A 23,495-nucleotide genomic window follows, 5' to 3' on the forward strand; every position below is an offset into this window, starting at 1 on the left:
CGCATTGTAACCATCGTAAATACACGCCAGTTGCCAAGTCCCCAAATTTTGATGCTACGTGGACATAAGTGCAAGGACTGGTTGTAAAGAGCCTGTAGTACAGTGGACTAAAGCACTGTTATTAACAACTGCTGCTTGCAATTACTGCAAGTTCAAATCTCACCAGGCTCAAGGTTGACTCAGCCTTCCATCCTTTCAAAGGTAGGTGAAATGAGGACCCAGATTGTGGGGGCAATAAGCTGACTTTGTATAAATATACAAAAGTATGAAGGCTATTGCTTATTGCTTAACGCATTGTAAGCCGCCCTGAGTCTCCGGAGAAGGGCAGCATATAAATTAAAGCAAAAAAAAAAAAAAAAGGACTGGTTGTAAATCACTTTTTTGAGTGTTGTTGTAACTTCAAACAGCTGCTAAATGAACGGTTGTAAATCAAGGATTACCTGTACTGCAGAAGTATACGTACACAGTTGACTATTCAGTAAATGTTTCAAATTCAGTTGATAGAACATTCTTCTGCATAGGAGCCAGAATATCATAGGCATCAGTGGTGGGTTTCAAAAATTTTAACTACTGTGGGTGTGGCTTGGTGGGCGTGGCAGGGGAAGGATACTGTAAAAGCTCCATTCCCTCCCCAATCCAGGGGAAGGTTACTGCAAAATCCCCATTTCCTCCCAATCAGCTGGGACTTGGGAGGCAGAGAATAGATGGGGGCAGGGCCAGTCAGAATTTTTACTACCGGTTCTCCAAACTACTCAAAATTTCTGTTACCGGTTCTCCAGAACTGGTCAGGACCTGCTGAAGCCCACCTCTGATAGACATGGCAGATTACACATACAGGTGAAACTCGAAAAATTAGAATATCGTACAAAAGTTCATTTATTTCAGTAATGCAACTTAAAAGGTGAAACTAATATATGAGATAGACTGATTACATGCAAAGCGAGATAGTTCAAGCCTTGATTTGTCATAATTTTGATGATTATGGCTTACAGCTCATGAAAACCCCAAATTCACAATCTCAGAAAATTAGAATATTACATGAAATCAATAAAACAAGGATTGTACATGGAACAATATCGGACCTCTGAAGAGTATAAGCATGCATATGTACTCAGTACTTGGTTTGGGCCCCTTTTGCATCAATTACTGCCTCAATGCGGCGTGGCATGGATGCTATCAGCCTGTGGCACTGCTGAGATGTTATGGAAGACCAGGATGCTTCAATAGCGGCCTTCAGCTCTTCTGCATTGTTCGGTCTCATGTCTCTCGTCTTTCTCTTGGCAATGCCCCATAGATTCTCTATGGGGTTCAGGTCAGGTGAGTTTGCTGCTGGCCAATCAAGCACAGTAATCCCATGGTCATTGAACCAGGTTTTGGTACTTTTGGCAGTGTAGGCAGGTGCCAAGTCCTGCTGGAAAATGAAGTCAGCATCCCCATAAAGCTTGTCTGCGGAAGGAAGCATGAAGTGCTCCAAAATCTCCTGGTAGATGGCTGCATTGACCCTGGACTTAATGAACCACAGTGGACCAACACCAGCAGATGACATGGCTCCCCAAATCAACACAGACTGTGGAAACTTCACACTGGACTTCAAGCATCTTGCAGTGTGTGCCTCTCCATTCTTCCTCCAGACTCTGGGTCCTTGTTTTGCAAATGAGATGCAAAAGTTGCTCTCATCAGAAAAGAGGATTTTGGACCACTGAGCAACAGACCAGTTCTTTTTTTCTTTAGCCCAGGTAAGACGCTTCTGACATTGTTTGTTGTTCAGGAGCAGCTTGACGAAGAATACGACATTTGAAGCCCATGTCCAGGATCCGTCTGTGTGTGATGGCTGTTGATGCACTGACTCCAGCCTCTGTCCACTCCTTGTGAAAGTCCCCAACACTTTTGAATGGCTTTTTCCTACAATCCTCTCCAGGCTGCGGTCATCCCTGCTGCTTGTGCACCTTTTTCTTCCACACTTTTCCCTTCCACATAACTTTCTATTGATGTGCTTTGATACAGCATTTTGGGAACATCCAACTTCTTTTGCAATTACCTTTTGAGGCTTTCCCTCCTTATGGAGGGTGTCAATGATGGTTTTCTGCACAACTGTCAGGTCAGCAGTCTTTCCCATGATTGTGATTCCTACTGAACCAGACTGAGAGACCATTTAAAGGATCAGGATCCTTTTGCAGGTGTTATGGCTTAATTAGCTGATTAGAGTGGGACACTTTGAGCCTAGAATATGGAACCTTTTCACAATATTCTAATTTTCTGAGATTGTGAATTTGGGGTTTTCATGAGCTGTAAGCCATAATCATCAAAAGTATGACAAATCAAGGCTTGAACTATCTCGCTTTGCATGTAATGAATCTATCTCATATGTTAGTTTCACCTTTTAAGTTGCATTACAGAAATAAATGAACTTTTGCACAATATTCTAATTTTTCGAGTTTCACCTGTACTCAGAAGCTTCCCAAACTCAGCATATTAATTGGTTTCATATGGTTGCATTGAAATGTTAAAAATGGTATAAATGAACAAGGTTTAACCTTCCACCTTATGAGTGGATATGTATATAATATATTCAGCTAGAATACCGTTGCATCAGATGTGTATACTCCTGTATCTGAAAAATACAGTAGTACATATTAATCCAGTCTGGTATATTTGATGCATTTCTTAAAAATTAAAGAATTATTTTCTGTCCTACCAATGTAAGATCCATTTCTTAGGAATTCTTAATATTTTAATGACAGTGCTTGTTATTAGCTATCATACTAAAGCCCAGAATTAAGTTCCCATTAGAATGTAATTATAATGTTTATGCACTCTGATTTCTGTTTTCTGATTAAAATGAAGCTAAGACGTTTAATTGTTAACTCAAATGGAGAACATGATCAAGTTTGCTTTATACCAGGATTGATATGTGACTTACTAGTTGATTTATTAATATCTAAAAAGAATTGATTTCCCATTTCAACAGTTATCCTCCCTTAGTCCAGAATTTGCAGAAAATTCTGTAATTTATGCAGAACCAATTTTGGACGTTAAATTAGAGGCAAATGTACCAGACTGGATTTTTAGTCTGATGTTCAATTCTTTGACATCAAAAATTTGATCTAAAACTGTGGCAGACAGCATCGTAGTCATGATAAGAAAAAACCTGGTTTACGGTAAAACAGTTTCTTTTACAGGCTTTTTTTTTTCATCTTTTGCTCCTAAACAAACATAGGATGTCATGCATTATTTTCTTATCTAGATTTGACATTACTTATATCTGCTGGTCTGGTAAAGTGAGTTAGTGTTTTACTTTGAAACTAAAATAGCATTAGAAATTAAAATGGCATTTTGTTTGACAGAAATTAATATTTGGGAGACCACTTTTCTTTCATATGCACCTGTGCAAGATGTATCTTTAGAAACAGTTAAAAGTGAAATGTAATTGGAACAAATGAATGTGTTGCTTTTACTTATTTTAGTGACTTACAAGGATAGAAAATTTGACTGTAGAAATAGCCCTGTTTGCCTGCTTAGCTCTTAACACACAGGTAGTCCTTGACTTATGACCACAGATAAGCCCAAAATTTCCTTTGCTAATCAAGACAGTTGTTAAGTGAGCTTTACCCCATTTTACAACTTGCCACAATTAAGGGAATTGCTGCAGTTAATGAGTGAGTTACACTGCTGTTAAGTGAAACTGGTTTTCCCATTGATTTTGCTTGTCAGAAGGCCGCGAAAGACAATCACATGACCCTGGGACATTGCAACTCTCATAAATACATGCCAATTGTCAATGTCTGAATTTTGATCATGTGACCATGGAGATGCAACAAGTAACAAGTGTGCAAACTGGTCATAAGTCACTTTTTCATAAATAGTTGTAAGCCAAGGACTACCTGTACAAAATGTGTTATGGTAACATAATATAAACCATACTGGAAATATCCAAGATGGCAGCTCTGATACAAGTGCTGGGGTGGAGAGTCAAAACAAGTCAAAATGGCAGCTACAACACACAGTTCTGCCTCATTTTAATATGAAAAGCAGTAGATTTTCAAACATACAATCACAGTCGCCATCTTGAATATCTTTTGTGGTCGGAATGGGGCAACTTGGTGCAGCCAACTCGCCGCAGCCAACGCACCACAGCCAACTCGCAGCGGGACAACTCTCTGTAGCCAACTTGCTATGGCCAACTCGCTGCGGGACAATTCAACAATTCAATTTAAATATTTAAAGTAATTAAAAAATTATTTTAAATTTTGTCATTCGCATTTCAATTTGGCATCCTTTCTTTAATGATTCTATTCCATCGGTTCTTTGATATTAGTGTAACTCTTGTCCTGCCATGAGTTGTCCTACGGCAAGTGGGCCATGATGAGTTGTCCATGCTAAATTGTCCTAGACCAGTGATGGCTAACCTTTTTGCCATCGTGTGCCAAAAGTGGGGGGAGCGTGGTGGGGTCACAAACACGCATACCCATATCCATAATTCTATGCGCCCTGCCCCCCATCCCCCCTTGCTCTCCTCGCTTTTGCCATGCGATGGCCTGATGGGCCCGGTAGGCCCGTTTTTCGCTCTCCTCAGGCTCCAGAGCCTTTCTAGGAGCCTGGGGAGGGCAAAAACAGCCTCTCCCCCCCAGAGGCCCTCAGGAAGTGTGTTTCCTGACTTCTGGTGGGCCCAGAAGGCCCGAAAATCAGCTGGCCAGTGCACGCATGCATGCCAGACTGAGCTGCATGCCCACCGATATGGCTCCACGTGTCACCTGTGGCACCCGTGCCATAGGTTCGCCATCACGGTCCTAGACCATTCTGTGGTTATCCTTGATCTCTGGGAAAAATTGGTTAGAAAAGACTATAAAAAAGTAGGATTTATTGAATTTGATCTTTCCAACTTCTTTTTTTTTTTTCTTTAAAACACTTATCAAGCATGCATAAAAGCTGGTGATAGTCATCTGGGTCACAATAGATGAACTAATAATAAGGTTTTTGGTCCATTAAACATGGTGAAGTGGCCACCTTTGAGACAATAAAGCAATATTAAAGTGGACCAATAAAATAGGATGGCTTAAGATGGTGCAACTTTGAATCAGGAAAGCAAAGACTAACAGAAGGGTAGAGAGGGAAATAAGGTTTTATGCTAACATGTAGAATAAAGCAGAGAAGTTTGCAATTTGCACTTAGCAACAATACATCTTGTATTCTGGGTAGCACTTTTAACTTACAGGTTGCTGCAAAATTGCTTTATATTGGATTATGACCTGCTAAGATTTCAAGGGCTTGGTCTTGGAGATGCTGCAAGAAACAGTTGCATTGAGGAAGTCATTTGATACCGTATTACAAATGTTTCAATGTACTGTTATTGTTCTGTGCACTTATGTTCACAGCACTCTCTGGGTACATACACACAAACAAACACTAGTGGACAAATTGCAAGCAAACTCTGATATGTTGAATCTCTGCTAATATTTTGAATCTCGGATAGACAGGGTTTTCCCCTCAACCCTAAGAAGAGTTGCCTCATCAGGCTCATACAATGTCCTGTAATGATAAATCAATGCGACTGCTTTAATTTGCTCCACATTATGTAACATTTCCTCACATCTAATTTTCTCACCTACTACTGTTAGCGCCTCTGAGGAAGTACAATATTCTTGCTTGCTTTTCATATTATGAATGTGCATAAAATTGTTTTTGCAGCTTTAGCTATTCCTGTACTAGGAGAACCTACCCAGCACAGTCCATCTCAACTATTGAAGGATGCTTTACTATGCTACCTACGAAATTTGGCCTTGAATTTTTGGCTGGTGCAAAATGCAAATTTGGACAGCCAGACATGAACATGTTACACCCTGTGTAGCTTAAATTCCAGATATTGAACAGAGCACTTTCTCCCCATATGTACCTGCTCATCAGCAGAGGTATCTCTCACCAGATGTTAGGGATTTGCTAAACAAGGAAATACATTCTTATACAAATGTCTCAGCAGAGGTTCCCTTATCAGTCTTCAACAACAGGTGACGATACACCTGTTCATTTTGGTGCTTGGTTAAATTGGTTCTTTTTGATATGACCTGATATTTTCTCCATGTTTTAGGTTTTTTTCTAATTATTATCTTAGATTTTTTAGTGATAATTTGAAATAAATGTTTTGATTTATGCTTAATTGCTTAATTAATTAAGGTTCATTTGGAGAGGCTTTTTTTAGTAATAGAAGGGTGAGATAGAAGAAGGTGTATAAATAAAAAAACATTAGTTTGAGTGCCTTCTGATACTGAAATAAAGAAGTACATTCCAAGTAAGCTTGCATTCTTATTTATTTATTTTTTATTTATTTATTATCAAATTTATAGACCGCCCTTCTCCCGAAGGACTCAGGGCGGTGTACAGCCAAAGTAAAAAACATAGATACAAACATGAAAAACAATTTTAAAAGATATATATAAATTTGGCCCCAAATTAAAAAAACAGTAACAAAACATATTAAAAACATTTAAAAAGCATTAAGCCAGCCCGGCTTGCTGAAAAAAGAAGGTCTTTAAGGCATGGCAGAAGACACCGAGGTCTTGAATTCTTCGTATCTCTGGGGGCAGTTGATTCTTCCACTAGCTCTAATTCTAAAAATACTAAAAATGATGAAATTCAGTGGTGCTTGCTTATAGGTAAATATGCATTAGATGTGGGGTTTTTTTTTCAATCAACTTTATAAATCTTTTGGTGGAACATTATTAACAAGAGACATTCAAAGAGATTACCAATTGAAAGGTATTTGAACGATTTGAATATTCATATGGTTTTCATGTGATCTCCTTCCTTTTTTTCTCCTCTGCATGATTCTAAATGTCTTGCTATTGATCATCTATAGGCTACAACAACAGTCTATGTAACTATCCTGGATGAGAATGATAATCCTCCAGTATTCCAGCAGCAGCAGTATGAAGTCACTTTGGATGAAGGTCCAGGCACATGGAATGCCGTTCTTATCACCATCAGTGCTATGGATCAGGATGAAGGCTTAAATGGGACCATTACATATGCCATCACAGAGGGAAACATCATGAGCACCTTTCACATCAACAGCACTACAGTGAGTGCATCACCACATTGGGTTTTTTTCACTTAGCACCACCACACAGGTGCATCACAACCAAATTTCACAGTCCATCAGTCTTCACTGCTGAAAATTAAAAGTGTTTAAATGTTGGGCTGTCATTTCAGGGACAAATACGTACCATGAAAGAATTGGATTATGAAATCAGCCATGGGCGTTATACACTATTAATCACAGCCACAGACCAGTGTCCGATTCCATCACGCCGTCTCACATCTACTACAATGGTATGTTTCTCTTCTGAGAAAGAAAATGAAATTTGTAGGCATGGCAAACAAAGGCATTCCCTTAAAAACAACCAGCTAATAACTTCCACTAACTATTGTTGTCACAACCAACAGCAAATCGTTACAGGAATGTACTTCCATTTTTTAAAAAAGCTAGGATCACAAAATAAGAAAGAATTAATGCTTGCCTATACTGTGAATAAGAAGGTCTTAATCTCCCAGTAATCTTTCTACGCTATAAAAAAAAGTGACTCAGAACAACTATTATTTCAATGGTTTACAGAATGGGAGGAAATTCCATCAACAGTTTCCAGAGGAAAAGCTTGTTTCTTATTTGTCCCCAGGATAGATTTAATTTGAAAGATGGAAAAATAATTGAACTACGTGCAGTTCTCTTGGTCTTTCTTTCTTTTTCTTTTTTGGCATTTCTTTATTAATCCTTCTTCTAGGATTGATGAAAGCATTGATCTGGCTACATTTTTTCCCCCGTATTGTCGCAGTTGATGTGTTACAACTGCTGCACTGGTACAATTCCACTGGTACAATTCCAAATTTGTATACATTCGTATACATAAAAATGTACGGTATTTGTGTTTCACCAAAATACAGTAGCCACAACTGGTGAAAAGTAAGAAATAATCAAAAATAAACAGATGGGAACCATTATGTTCAATTGTCACAAGGAGTAATTGAAAAGGCCTCATAGTATACATGAAAGATTTAAAAAGAGCACTCATGAAGATGGAATCAGGAGTTTCGTTTTCTTCCTCTCTATAGTTCAATTATTGGTTGACTTCATATTGAAGACTTCTACAACCCTGTGAGATTTATTCCCTCACCTATAGTTGTGGAGGCATGTACGTAATAATCTGTATGGAATAATATCTTGGAAAAATTAGTTAAGAGGGGGAATTCAGAGTTGGGACAAAATTTGCCTAATTAAAAGGTAGTTGTAAAAAAATGGATTTTTATATTTCCTCAACTCTTAGTAGAATACACTGCTAACATTAAAATTTGTCACCATGGAAATTCTTCCATGCTCTAGTGGTTAATTTCCAAATCAATAACTTAAGATTTAAAAATTATTTCTGCAGACAGATACCATATTTAGCCAAATTTACCATATACCAAATTTAGCCAAAGGAAGGAAATATTTACTTTCAAAGTTGACAAAAATTCTGTGCAGTGCCCAGTTTCTCCATCTTTTTAACATGGAGAAAAATACAAGGCCAGGTATACACAAAAACACTCCCAAACATTTCCTTTCTAATTTCTAGCAGAATCAACACAAGCACAAAAACAAAAATAAGAAATAAATGGGGTTAGCAGAACAAGAAGCTGGACAAGGAAAGGAAGAAAAGAGAGATGGAAAATGAAGCAAGAGAAAGAAGGGGGCCCCATTGGAAAGACAAGGCAAAAGGGAGAAATATTACAAAGGAGTTAAAATTCAGCAGGGCAACAATCTCTCTTCACAATTTAACAGTTGATGAAAGCCAGAACCTTTTCAACAATGGTGTCTGCAAATTGTTCATTTAATTTCAACTAGTCAGTTGCAGCATCTGACATGGAGCTGTAATATTTCTAATCATCGATATATTGGAATTCGGTTATAAGAGAATGGCAGATAGATATTTTTGGCATCGTGCAATGTAACCATTTCCTGATCCTTGCCTTTGAACATAGAATCCAAAGATGATTTCAAGTTCTTGTTCACCATGATTGCTTCCTGATTTAATTTGATTGCAGCGTAATGGTATAGCAAATGCTATACATCCATAATATAGTAGCTAACACAACCTTTGAAAAGACAGCACTTAAGCTGCATTTGATGAGAGCTTGTCCTGGCAAACCCTCACATCATTTTAATTTATCAAGAAGCACAATTTGCTGGTTATTGTAGAATGCTGATGTTTAGATCTCAGTTATCTTTCTTGATTTACCCCAAAACCTGCCAAGTCAAAAAGGAATAAGGTTGTTGCTTCAGCCTCCTTTATTATCTATAAATATAACAATATATAACAATGCCGGCTGGCGGGCCCGCGGGGGAGGGCCTTCTCTGTGGCTGCCCCAGCTCTCTGGAACCAGTTACCTCCTGAGGTCCGGACCATCCCCACCCTATTGGCCTTCCGAAAAGCTGTGAAGACCTGACTTTTCTGGCAGGCCTGGGGCCGTTGATCTCGCTTTGCGATCTGGCGAGATCCGGTCATGAATGATGTGAATGCGTTCTAAGGTTTTTAATGTTTTTTAATCTTTTAAATGTTTTTAGAATGGTTTTTATAAATAAATAAATAAATAAATAAATAAATAAATAAATAAATAAATAAATCTATTTCTCTGTGAAAAATATTGGGGCACTTTAGGTTTATTGATGCAAACAAAAGCAACATCCAAGGCTTTATTAATATAAAATGAATAGATTGCAAACTGTTTTCTGGCAGCTGTGTGAAAGATTGTTACTTTTATGGTAGTAGTAATAGCCTTGTTCTCATAAATTAGATCTCCCAAATCAATGTGTACAGTTTTGTTGTTGAAGCATTTTAGAACACCTCTGTGCCTTTCTGTGTTAATCTCAGGTGTTGATAAATTTGAATGATATCAATGACAATCAACCAACGTTCCCTCGTTCTTATGAAGGGCCCTTTGATATCACAGAAGGACAACCTGGTCCCAGGGTGTGGACTTTTCTAGCTCATGATGGGGACTCAGGACCCAGCGGGCAAGTTGAATACAGCATCATTGCTGGAGATCCTCTTGGTAAGTGCAGACTTATGCAGAAAATTGAAAGTTCAAAAAGGTTTACAAACTTCTAAGCACCACTCTATGTACAGTAGTGGCCAAAATTGTGGAAACCTTTTGGGAAAAGTGTATTTTCTAAAACTAGCTAATAACACCACTTTTTTTTTTTTTTTGGAGTTGTACCATAAAATTATATATCAGTGGAAAGATAATTTAATCAAGAATGTAATACAATAACTTTTATGAAGGATTTGCTATTAGAATAGCAGTACAGTATAAAGAAGAAAAGTGAAACACGTAGAAAAAAGAAGATATGCAAAAATGATCACCAAGTCAGTTCATACTTGGTTGGGTAACCTTTAGCATGAATTACAGCCTTACAACGTCTTTCCATGGAGTGAACCAAGTCTTTTAGTTCTGCAGCTGTTATAATGTGAAACCAACATTGAATGATTGCTTCTATTAACTGGGTTTTATTGCTGGGTCACTTCTGACTAACAAGTTTCTTTAGTCAGCTCCATAGATTTTCAATTGGATTAAGGTCTGGGCTATTCCCAGGCCATTCCAGCAGTGAAATAGGATTATTTTGAAACTCCAAAAAAAGTGGTGTTATTAGCCATCAAACCTCAAAAATACACTTTCCCCAAAAGGTTTCCACAATTTTGGCCACTACTGTAAGTGTGCATGTATGCAGTATGTGTGTGTTTGTGTGTGTGTGTGTAAGTATAATCAACTTTTCTAATAGATTTTAAGTTATATCAGTATGCTACCTTTCCTCATTCTGGTTTAAACACTCTGAAGTGCTAGACATTAAGTAGAAATGCAAGAGACAGATTACTTAGAAATGAACAATCTTTTCCTTAGAAGAAAGAGAGAAATACATGTCAGGATAGTGAGGAGAGCAATTCAAAACCATATTATCAGGGGCCTCTTCTGAGAAATAGGAGTGTGTACATCAGGAAATCCTGTCGTAAGAAACATCCGTGATGAGAGGAAGCATTGCAAACTTTTTGTGCTTGCCATACTAGAAGGTGCTTTTGCAAGCTCACCAGCGTTTTGGAAGGAATGCCAAGCTTGCCCTTCGAAAGGATTAAAGTGTCTTTCTGATCAAAGAAAAGTACCCTTAACTTCTGAAGTTAAAACAACTTTTTAAAAAAAAGATTTGAGGAAAGACCAAGTTTTTCACTCACTTTTAAGAAGTTGATGAGTGCAAATTCTTTCAGTACTTAAATTGTGTCACAATATTTCTCTAATATGTATCTCTTGCCTATCAGTCTGGCCATTTTTTAAAAAATATTCCTGTGCTCTCTACCCTATGAAGGAAATTTAAATAAATAGGAACTCCTTTTAAAATTCAGCTTACCCTCAGTGCCAGAAAAACATCAAAACAAAGCTCTTGCGACAGGTCTAGATTATTGAGCAAACTCCTAGAAGAAAGAGGAAGTTTTGTAGTTACAGCTAATTGGAGCAAATTAAATTTATGGCCCTAGTAATTACTGTAGGGAGGAGAAAAAACATGAGATGCAGTTTTCTTAGATACAATAAGGGTGGTTTTTTTTCTTTTTTAGTCTTCTTTGGACATCTGAGAATAACTTGTCCAACTTCCAATCAACAATGGTGTATTTCTTTGTGGACTTAGGCCTTGGATACATACCCCAAAATTAAGGAGAAGGATCAAATTGGAATATAGGCAGTGGTGGGATTCAAATAATTTAACAACCGGTTCTCTGCCCTAATGATTTCTTCCAACAAGCAGTTCACCAAACTGCTCAGAAAGTTAACAACCGATTCTCCTGAAGTGGTGCAAACTGGCTGAATCCCACCATTTAATCTCCTCACAGAAATAGCATGTGATCATAAGGAAATACTTGGAACAGAATTATATATAACTCATAGAAAAGATGAAGTGAAAGAAACTGTGGCTGAGAAAAAAAAATACACAGAGAATGTTTGCTGCAAAGAACAACAACCCGAAACAACAAACAAAACAAAAGAAGTTGTATTCAGTAGAAATAAAAAAAAATAGTGGTAAAGAGTATAATTAGAGAGAGAAGGAATATATATACAGAAAGTTTTGTTGGCAATTAAAAATGTTTTTGAACTACCCACAATGCCTTCAGCAAAGTAAGTGGAATTTTTAAAAAATGATGAAATAATATGGGGTGTCATCATTGCACAACCTCAGTAATTTTGTCTTCGATCATAGATAAATACTATATTTTTCCTGAAAATAAATCTTTGTATTAAATTAAATAATATAATAATAATTTTAAAAACGCAGAGTACTGTTAATGGACTTTTCAAAAGAGGGAGATGAATGTATATCATAATCTAGATTTGCATGCCTGTATATGCTGTGCTATGAGCCTTTTTAACTAAAATCAAAATAAAATAATTGGAGACGACACTAGATAGAGGAAAGCTGAGATTTTTGCGATTCATAAAAAAAATAATAGTGATATGTCTAAGAGAATTTTAAGCAAAAGCCATAACTGTCAGCGCCCAAGAAAAACGATGAAAAGAAGTCCTAAATACTGTGAGAACGCTGGAAAATTGTAAGGTTGGAGAGGTAGATGATGCAACTGGAGAAATGTTAAAATGTAGGTGTGGCTGTGAAAGTTGTGCAAACTTGTGTGTGAAGAGTGCATTCGTGCCTGATGATGGGAAGCCTGTCATTATTGTTTCCTACACAAAGGGAAAGGCAACAAGAGGAAGTGTACACTCTTTGGCAAGTTTCTGATTAAAAGGAATACGTGATCATTCTACATCAGGCAGGAGATGTCTGATTAGATGCTCGTTCTTCTCCAGGCTATTGAGAAACATATCCACGTCAGGGGGGGGGGGGGGAAATAGTTACCACATGATTTTAAATGTAAAGAAAGTGTAAGATAAAGCGAATATGTTTTAATGATGGGATGTTTTGCATGAAGATGGAACTGAAGGTTGGTTGCTGAATTCCACATCGCAGGAATCAATTCAGTGCTTAATAAATGGTATGATCTTGAGCAACATCGAAGCCTAAGATGCCTCCTTAGTTGTTGAATGTATCTATGGAGAAGTTAATAATTAATACTTCCGGTGACTTTAGGAAGGTATTGGCTGGGAGCATAAATGTGCATGTATGCAGCAAATATCATTTTTATTAGCTGAAAACAGGAAGGATTTGTAATGCTTATTAGATTGAATAGTGCAATGGGGATGAAAATTAATGATTCCAAATTTAGAAAAATCTGAAGTTGAAATCTTTCATGTCTGGATTATAGACACTATTGCTTCCCCCAAATGATGATTTTAAAACCTTGCTATCGTAGAATTTCAGTGGGCTAGTAGTTCAGTAGGGGGCACAATGGCTCAGTGCCCCCTCCTGACAGCCCATGTTCAAGATTCGAGTTCCGTTCAATGAGATGAGCACCTGTTCCTACCTCAGATCTGGTCCACCTAGCAGTTCAAAAGCATGCAAATGCGAATAGATAAATAGCTACCACTTCAGTGGGAAGATAAGAGCATTCCGCGCACCTTTGGTGTATAGCCATGCTGGCCACCTGACCACAGAAAATGTCTCCAGAAAACACTGGCTCCCTTGGCCAAGAAACAGAGATGATTACCGCCCCCTACAGTTAGAAACAATTAGACAGGGAAACTTTTATCTTTTTTAGTAGCTCAGTATTTAACTATCTTGCATATTTTTAGTCTAGCAGTTAGGTAAATAACTAGTTCAGATTTTAAATACCGGTATTTTAGATCTTCTCCAATATTTTAATATCTGCATTTATATTATTTTATTTCAAACTGTCAATGTATCTTCCATTTAGAAATTAGTAATGACATGTCTACAAAAAAAAAAAACAACTAAAGTCAGAGAGCCCCAATGACCTTACCATTTAGAAATTTTCTTTTTATATTCCTGCAACTTTCCACAAAATTATATATGATTTAATTCAAATTTACACATTAAACACTCTACTGACATTTCAAAATGCCATGAGGATTACATTTATTTAATCTTTCATTGATTCAGTTATTTTTCTTCTTCTCAATTGTGTCCTTGTAGTTTTCTGGTCAAGGTTTCCAGAAGTGTTTTGCCATTGTCTCCTTCTTTTGTTCAGTTTAGGCAGTGCCCAAGTCCAATGTGGAGTGTACAATTCTATGGAGTGTACAATTCATGGAGTGTACAATAAAAAAATAACATATCAACATTATTTTTTAAAAAAAAAAGAATGTAAAAGGAATAAAGAACAAAAACCAGTGCTGAATGGGAAAGTATCAACATGTTAAGAAAACCAGTAGTATTTATGTTTTTATGGTTTATTACTACTGTGTTTCCCCGAAAATAAGACCCTGTCTTATATTTTTTTGAACCCTGAAATAAGTACTTGGCCTTATTGCCATGCACTCAAAAGCCCGATTGGGCTTATTATCAGGGGATGTCTTATTTTGAGGGAAACAGGATACAACAGTGAAAAGGTGACAGATGGTCCTCACTTTCTGAATTATATGGAAAAGGAGATGAAGGGAAAAATTGACTTCCTGTTTGTTACTAATTGTTTGAAAAAGGGCACATTTTAACCTGTACAGTGTGTTGTGAAAATGTGATTTTTATGAATAAGATAATTTCATACATTCCTATTTTGGCTACACATTGTAAACCAGAATTTCCCAACTTTGGCAAATTTAAGATACATGGATTTCAATTCCCAGAATTCCCCAGCCAGAATTTTATGAGTTGAAGTCCACATGTCTTAAAATTGCCAAGGTTGGAAAACCTTGCTATAGATCGGGTGTCAAACTCGATTTCATTAAGGGCCACATTAGGGTTGTGTTTGACCTCAGGGGGCTGGAGTGGGTGTGGCCAGGGTTGGTGTGGCCAGCTCGATGTCACTCGTGTCGGGGTGCCTATGGTGGCCCGAGCGCTCTACCAGAGAAAATGGGCTCCCGAGCTCCGTTTTTGGCTGCCACAGTCTCCTGCAACCCTCTTCCAGCTAAAATGGCCTGCGTGCGGCCCTCCCAAGCTCTGTTTTCATTGGCAGGCCAGTCCTTCGCTGTTTCCAGGGCAGCCCCACGGGCCCGGTCTAAGCAACCCGTGGGCCGGATCTGGCCCCCCGGGTCTTGAGTTTGACACCCCTGCTGTAGGTAATCCTAAATTAAATTTCCATGTTTAAAAGTTGTGTATCTCTAATGAGAGAAACAGAGGCCTTTCTGCTTAGATTATGAGCTGCCGGAAATATCTGATGAGATATGAGCCTGAATAAGGATAAGATTGCTTTCTGGTTGTTGTTGTTATTTAATGAGATCGAATTGTGTGGTTCAATTTAATTGTCTCCTAAATGTGTTCAGTTTCAATTCCTATTCTTCCTAGCCAGTTGGAAATGATGATCATTGAATTTTAACCCACCTGGAAAACTTGAAAGCTTGAAATACATTAATACATCAAGGTTGCAAGTGTATACAGTCTTAACTGAAAACAATTCCCACTGAATGCATCCATAGGGTTAATCTATCACGCCAGTTGGAATCTGGAGCTTGCTGGCTAATAGTGTGTACATTTACATTCTGATAGATTACTACCGCTACAGATAACCTATAGAAGTTGGATAACTTCTACATTATCTGTAGAATTATAATATTCTATTATAAATTGAATAATAAAAATAAAATTTCCACAGTGGAGCGTTTTGGGTAATTATGTTCCCAAAATATGTTCCTATTTTCCTAAAACAGTGATGGCTAATCTTTTTCTTGTTGTGTGCCAAAAGCGCGTCCAGACACACGCAACAGTGAACACGTGTGCCGGCACCCATAATGCAATGTGCCCCCCTGCACATGCGTGCATGACCCCCCACTCCATGTTTTAGGCCTAATAGGCCTCCCTGCAGCCTCCTGGGCCCAAAAACGGGCTCCCCCCACCCTCCCATGTACGCATGTGCGACCCTGTGCATATGCGCACATCTCCCGCATGCTTCTCACCCACCCCCCTGTGCATCGCAAAAGCTATCTGGTGGGAGGTACGTGCACATGCGCGGTGGAACTGAGCTGGACAACCACTTGCGTGCCTGCAGAAAGGACTCCGTGTGCTAGTTGTGGCAAGCGTGTCCTAGGTTTGCCATCACAGCCCTAAGAAATATGAAGCTTTCTAGGGTGCTTGGAGTGCCAAACCTCTTTCTGTAGAATCATAAGAGGCTCTCCTGTCCAATCACAAATAAAAATGTCCCCAGCAAATGGGGCTCCAGACCCTCAGCCCATAAAATGAATGTAGCATTCTTAACTGTTATTGTTATTATTTGAGGTTTTCTTCCTATAACATAGTTGTGTCTGTCTTGCAGGAGAATTTGTGATCTCACCTGTGGAAGGGGAGCTACGTGTGAGAAAGGATGCCGAACTTGACCGAGAGAACATTGCTTTTTATAATCTCACCATCGAGGCCAAGGACAGAGGGGTGCCTTCTCTCAGCTCTACGGTAAGTCGTAGTGGCTCAGATTGTAAAATGTCCATCTGAGAAAAGGTACTGAATTGTGGATGGTAAAAAAATCAAAAGGGATTAAAGTAGTCCTTGGTTTACAACCATAATTGAGCCTGTAATTGTGATTATAATGAGTTAGTAGGTCAATCCCCTGACCACGCTTGATTTTATTACCTTTTTTGTGATAGTCTTTAAGCAAATGCCATGTCGTTGTTCAGAATGGGTGGTTTGGGTTGGAAACCAGAAGTAAACGCTGGTTTCCAGCAAAAATCATCATAAATCATGTGATCATAGGTAAAGGTAAAGGTTCCCCTCGCACATATGTGCTAGTCATTCCCGACTCTAGGGGGCGGTGCTCATCACCGTTTCAAAGCCGAAGAACCAACACTGTCCAAAGACGTCTCCATGGTTATGTGGCCAGCATGACTAAATGCCAAGGGCGCACGGAACGCTGTTACTTTCCCACCAAAGGTGGTCCCTATTTTTCTACTTGCATTTTTTACGTGCTTTCGAACTGCTACTTGGAAGAAGATGGGACAAGTAACAGGAGCTCACTCAGTTACGCGGCACTAGGGATTTGAACTGCTGAACTGCCGACCTTTCGATCGACAAGCTCAGCGTCTTAGCCATTGAGCCACCGCATCCCGTGCTGCAAATAGCTGTAAGTGAGGGCCAGTTGCTAACTGCCCAAAATGCAGTCATGTGACAGGAGGGACAGCCATCAGAACTTTGAATCTGGGTCAGAAGGACATCTGGGAGAAGGGGGCATCATAATTTTGAATGGCTTGTAAGAAACCAGACATAAGTCAAGGGCTACCTGTATTCTTGTCTTAATGATGCCATAGAAAAGGAGTTTGCCCTAGCCACAGAGTGAATGTTCTTTGTAATAATGGCCTTTTATCTGCTCTTCTCATGTGCCTTTTCTCTGTGTTTTAGGTCATGGTTGGATTGAATGTTTTGGATGTTAATGATAATGATCCCGTCCTCTTGAATCTACCAACGAATCTCACCATCAGTGAAATTGCTCCCATCTCCAGCTTCGTGACCCGCATCCTTGCCAGGGATGCAGACAGTGGCAGGAATGCTCTTTTAACATTTAGCATCACGGCTGGGAATAGAGACAATGCTTTTTACATCAATAGTACGGTAAGCCTTAGAGGCCTTTTATATCTGTCTAGTGGCCTCCTGCCTCAAACGTTCTGGAATAAATTGGAGTTATTACAGTTGTAGGTTTTAACTTGATCTAAAGTTTATGTTTATGTTTGTTGTATTTGTATACCGTCCTTCTCCCGAAGGACTTAAATAAAATACAGAAAATACAAAATTTAAAACAATATTAAAATATTAAATATTAAAATATTAAATTTTTACATCAAATGAAATTTAAGAAAGAGACATGAGATATCAATAAAATAATATCATTATATAAGGTGAGAGAAATATTGTATATTGAAGAATATAGGATATTGATATTGTAACAATTCAGATATTATAGGTAGATGTTATAAAGATGATGTTTGTTGTGAATTGTTTTACTTGCATTTATAAATGTATTATGTGGTTTCTTAAATTAATAAAAATTTTAAAAATTAAAAAAATAAAAAATAAATAAAATCCAATTAAATTAATTAAAGTAAATAAGTAATATTTTAATAGTAATTCATTGCAACATAATGGTTCTTCAGTAAGGCTTATGGGCCATAGTATCTGATACTGGTCCAGGGTAGTTTTGTAAAACAGATTTTTTTCAAGCTCCCAGTCTATAACTAAGAGAAAATCACTTAGCTGTCTTCCATGGCTAAAGGAGAATCAGAACTTGGGTCTCCCTAATCCACTATACCACATGGATTCATACTTTAATAAACCTATGGCAATCTGTATTTCAGATCAGTTATGTATAAATTTTACCTGTAGCTGCTCTTCAGTATCAAAATATCCCCGGTTTTCTTCTCTTGTGTCATCAACATATATCAGGGGTGTCAAACTCAATTTCATTGAGGGCTACATCAGGGTTGTGTTTGACCTTGGGGGGCCGGGGTGGAGGGGCCAGGGTGGGCATGGCCAGCTCGATGTCACTCCTGTCAGGGGTGCATGTGGTGGCCCAAGTGCTTTGCCAGTGAAAACAGGTTCCTGAGCTCTGTTTTCGGCTGCCACTGCCATCTGCAACCCTCTGCCAGTGAAAACGGAGCTCGGGAGGGCTGCGGCTCCATTTTTGGCCATGACAGCCAAAAATGGAGTTTGGGTACCCATTTTTTCTGGCAGAAGCACCGCGGGCCAGTCCTTTGCAGTTTCCAGGGCGGCCCCGCGTGCCAGATCTAAGTACCTCGTGGGCTGGATCCAGCCCCTGGGCCTTGAGTTTGACACCCCTGACATATAGTAACTAAATTTGGTTTATTTTGCTGCAAATAATTGAGAAGCTATGACTTAGTCAGTGTGGTATGCTGTGCTAACCTAAAACTCAGAGCTAGTGGGTGCTAGACGCTTCGTCCAGTCTAAATGGAAACACAACTTACTCCTGTATCAATTTAATAACTGTTAATTAATTGCATTTGTGCAATTAAGCGTTGATCATTACATTGTCCTCAAGAGGTTTAGAAAAACGCAAATTCCCTGTAACTTGAGTCATTACTATAAATTCGTACAGCCTGAATGGCTGCTTCAAGAACAAATTTTCTGATTCAAGGAATCTTCTAAACCTTTAATGACCTTATGCATTAAATACATTTGGCAGTTCAAAGCAAGTTGAACAGTTTCATTTCATGTTTTTCTCTCTGCGTTTTGCTTTGTTCTTCTCTTCCCCAGACTGGTATTGTGTATGTAAATCGCCCATTGGACAGGGAACGAGTGTCGGAATATAGACTGACAATAACAGTGAAGGACAATCCAGAAAACGCACGCAATGCAAGGAGGGTAATTACTGACTGTATCTTTTCCTAATTTTGAACAAGGTTGCATTTATCAAGAGCATTGGATATAATATTCCCCCAAAAAGTAAATCAATGTACTACTGTATATATAAAACACAAGTTTCGAGGTCGTCTCAAATAAATTGCATTTCAAACAAAGTCTTTGAAGAAAAACTCCTATTTATTAAGCACGACATTCTAAATCCGATTCCATCGAAGCCAACACTGACTTCCAGACTCAAAACCCTCCCTTTCTGTTCCCCAGTCCCCTGCACTCATTGGCCATCTTCCAAGTCATTCTAATCTACCCCTAATCTACTGCTCCAGCTCAAGGAATTTCCCCCCTCCCATCCCATCTCCTAGGAGATATTATCTCCAGGGAAAATAAGTAGGTGAAAAGTCAAACGTCCCTTTCCAGATGCCTCCGCTTCTCCTTCTTATGTCAGCACTAGAGTAAATGCAGCTTGAAGTGCTGACAGCTATTTCTAACCATGTTCTCAAACTTTCTTTTTCATTATAGGTTATCCATTAATCATTCGGTTCCCCACAAGTTTCTTGAAAAAAACCCCACAATTTATAATAGTTAGATTTCATCGACGGATGCTTCAGAAACAGACAACTATATTCTATTGTGTTACAAATAGACATAAAAAATAGATATTTACTGAAACAGTAATTCTGAAATCAAATTTCCCAAATACTTAATGAGAGTAGAGAGAGTAGACATGATCTTCCCCATCAGAAACATATGTATAATTACATCACTATCTAGTGTCTTGTCTGATCCTCTGCTTTTTAATGGTACATAAAAATTCAAGGGACGTGGTGGCTCAGTGGCTAAGATGCTGAGCTTGTCGATCAAAAGGTCGGCAGTTCAGCGGTTTGAATCCCTAGCGCCGCATAACGGAGTGAGCTCCCGTTACTTGTCCCAGTTTCTGCCAAACTAGCAGTTCGAAAGCACGTAAAAAATGCAAGTAGAAAAATAGGGACCACCTTTGGTGGGAAGGTAACAGCGTTCTGTGTGCCTTTGGCATTTAGTCATGCTGGCCACATGGCCACGGAGACGTCTTCGGACAGCGCTGGCTCTTCGGCTTTGAAACAGAGATGAGCACCGCCCCCTAGAGTGAGGAACGACTAACACATACAGTATGTGTGAGGGGAACCTTTATCTTTACCTTAAAAATTCAAAATAATGAAGGCCTGTGTACAGGGATATCCATAGGGTATGGTCAAGGCAGCTATCATCACAACACAATCAAAGCTTTGCTCGTTTTTTATGTAGATTGCTTTGCACATAAGAACCAGGCAGAGCTTCAGTTGCAGCTTTGTGGCCTGTGAATAACCTGTGGGATGGGTTTCACTACTTTAAACTTTTCAACTTCCACCAAAAGCAAAACCTGCAAACGTCCCTGTCCTTGTGTATCTTACGTTGGTTTTGCAAATGGATTAAAAACAAGCATCTCGTGGAGAAAGACCACCAGCTCAAAATCAAATCATTCAACTTAGTTGAATGGATTTCTGGAGTGGAAGGTTCAGATAGTACTATATAGAAATTTGTATTTTATTTTTTTTTACCCTAAGTTTTTGGGGGCTGGAGCAGGATGTAAATATGCAAAGAGGAAATCAAATCAGAAAATACTCATATGAATTCTGAAAATTCTCATGATAATTGTGAGAAGAAGCACCTTCTAAAGGCAAAGTCAATTTTTTCGTGGTTTTAAATCATTATCCGTGGAGATTCTCAGTCCTCCAGGTCATGGCTGGCCTAAAGGTGCTTTCCTTCAAAAGGCAACTGGACTTTCTTGTTTTGCTTGAAGATGTTTCACTTCTCATCCAAGAAGCTTCTTCAGTTCTGACTGAATGGTGGAGAGTGGAAGGATTTATATTCCTTACAGTCTTCTAGCTGTTAGCAACCTCTCTGAGAGCCATTGAGGCCACTTGGAGGTTTATCTGTGCCTTCAGGGTCACCTGAATCTTGTAGTCTGCAATTTTTTTTCTGGAAATCTGTTCACACACACCGCACCATTCAAAGGGTGTTCATCTCATAGCTAAATGCCTATGGGGCAGGGGTCCTCAAACATTTTAAACAGGGGGCCAATTCACGGTCCCTCAGAATGTTGGTGGGCCGGACCTGCTGGATGGGTGTGGCTAGGTTGTCATGTGAATGGGTGGGTGTGGTTAGGTGGTCATGTGAATGGGTGGGTGTGGCCAATTTAGCAGTTCATTAAACAATACACACAAATGAAACTTTAATTTGTTATGCTCCTGGAGGTGGAAAGCACATTAATGAAGGGATGTGGTTGCCTTGGGGGGCGGGGGGGAGGTGAGGGACTTCTATGTGTGTGTGTGTGTGTGTGTGTGTGTGTGTGTCGTCCCTCCCTCCCTCTCTCTGGAGGCTGGGGAACCTCTCCCGGGCCCTCCGCACGTCCCAATTTTGGCCTCTTCCTCCAGAAGGCAGGTGGGGGCCAGCGGGTAGGTGGGGCGATATGGGCGGGGCAGCCTCATGGTCCCGCGCGGGCTGGATTAATGCCTTGGCGGGCTGTATCTGGCCCGCGGGCTGTAGTTTGAGGACCCCTGCTATGGAGATTCTCAATTATCCAGGTCATGGTTGTCCCAAAAGTTCTTTCTCTCAAAAGGCAACTGGATTTTCTTGTTTTGAATCTTGTTTTAAATCATTGTTTCTTTTTTCTTGGTACAACTTCAGGATTTTGACTTGCTGGTGATTACAGTAGCGGATGAAAATGATAATCACCCTCTTTTCACTCAGAGTTCCTACCAGGCTGAGGTGCTAGAAAATTCCCCTCCAGGTAGGTGTGTCCTTCACTCCGCCCAAATCTCGGGAGTCTCTTCCAAGCACTCATGTGATTTCCTGCTACTAATAAAAGGTTCTATTTTTCTGTTAAAAATATTTTAAGACATATACAATAATTAAAATGGTGATGAGCAGAGGTGGGTTCCACTTACATTTACTACTGGTTCACAGCGGGAGCGCACATGCGCGCTTCTGTGCATGCACAGATCACCCCTGATGACATCGTGGCAAGTGGGCGGAGCCTCCCACCGGTTTTACCACCGGTTCTATAGAACCGGACCGGACCGGGAGCAACCCACCACTGGTGATGAGGGAAAAAAACTGTTCCTTCATACTTTCCAGGCACAGAACCCTTTTCCAGTTTTTAAAAATTATTCTCCTTTTTCTCTCCCTATTGCAAGATTTATGTGTTTTCAAAAGCATACAGGTAGTCCTCAACTTACAACCAGTTGCTTAATGACCATTTGAAGTTATGATGGACCTCTAAAAGCGACTTACAACCAGTTTTTGAAGTTATTTTGGGCACTTGGCAACCGATTCGCTTTTATAGCCATTTGCAGTTTCCCGCAGTCACATAATCAAGATTTATGAGTTTTTTTTCCTGGTCTTTTACTTCCAATTTTTGACCAAAAAAAAAAATGTTTACCAAATTGATTTGTTTAATAACTGTGGCATTGGTTTAAAAACCATAGTGTTTGCTTAACAACCGTGTTCACTTTACAACCAGTGCAAAAAATGTCAAAAATTCGGGGCCAGTCATGGGATGACTCATAATAGACTTGTAACTGTACTTCTCGGTAATTTGAGGACTTCCTGATATATAAGTGAGAGTATATAAGTGGGAGAAAATTTTCTGAGATATTACTGTACTATATTTAAAGGAAAAATGCTTTTGAAGTGAAAGAAACAGAAAGGGAAATTGAATAAGTCAAATACACACCCAGATTTATTTTACTGCTTCTGTTCTTGGTGATTTCTAAAATACTCCTACTTCTCTTTCCCGGTCAGAAAATGCAGCTTTTTTCAAATTATGCAATGGGGGATTTATTTAAAGCTAAATTATGATTTTTGTAGTAATGAGACGTTGTTTCTAGCAAGAAAGCACAAGCTGTGTGCAACTTAAATAGGCGAAGGGAGTGGCCAATTATCCTCAAGCCCTACTCTCGAATAGACCTCCTCCTCCTGAGTAGCCTTTTGGCAGCCCTGCATGCCCGAGCATTGAGGAGAGGCTCCTCCACTTCGCTCTCTGCACTGGAAGGAG

At 39.2% G+C, this 23,495-nt stretch overlaps 1 protein-coding gene across 1 annotated transcript in view; it reads left to right on the plus strand.

Moving 5' to 3' along the window:
* The window catches only part of CDH23 (cadherin related 23), a 635,835-nt gene that overhangs the window by 560,412 nt on the left and 51,928 nt on the right, over nucleotides 1-23,495 (plus strand). The window contains exons 38-44 of the mRNA XM_087872188.1: nucleotides 6,851-7,072; nucleotides 7,204-7,323; nucleotides 9,897-10,077; nucleotides 16,380-16,513; nucleotides 17,453-17,662; nucleotides 19,319-19,426; nucleotides 22,127-22,229. Of these exons, the coding sequence (XP_087728314.1) occupies nucleotides 6,851-7,072; nucleotides 7,204-7,323; nucleotides 9,897-10,077; nucleotides 16,380-16,513; nucleotides 17,453-17,662; nucleotides 19,319-19,426; nucleotides 22,127-22,229 (1,078 nt within the window). The remainder of the gene's footprint in view (nucleotides 1-6,850; nucleotides 7,073-7,203; nucleotides 7,324-9,896; nucleotides 10,078-16,379; nucleotides 16,514-17,452; nucleotides 17,663-19,318; nucleotides 19,427-22,126; nucleotides 22,230-23,495) is intronic.

The sequence above is a fragment of the Pantherophis guttatus genome, chromosome 6, assembly GCF_059756535.1.
Source record: "Pantherophis guttatus breed Tessera chromosome 6, ASM5975653v1, whole genome shotgun sequence".
NCBI classification, from domain to species: Eukaryota; Metazoa; Chordata; class Lepidosauria; order Squamata; family Colubridae; genus Pantherophis; species Pantherophis guttatus.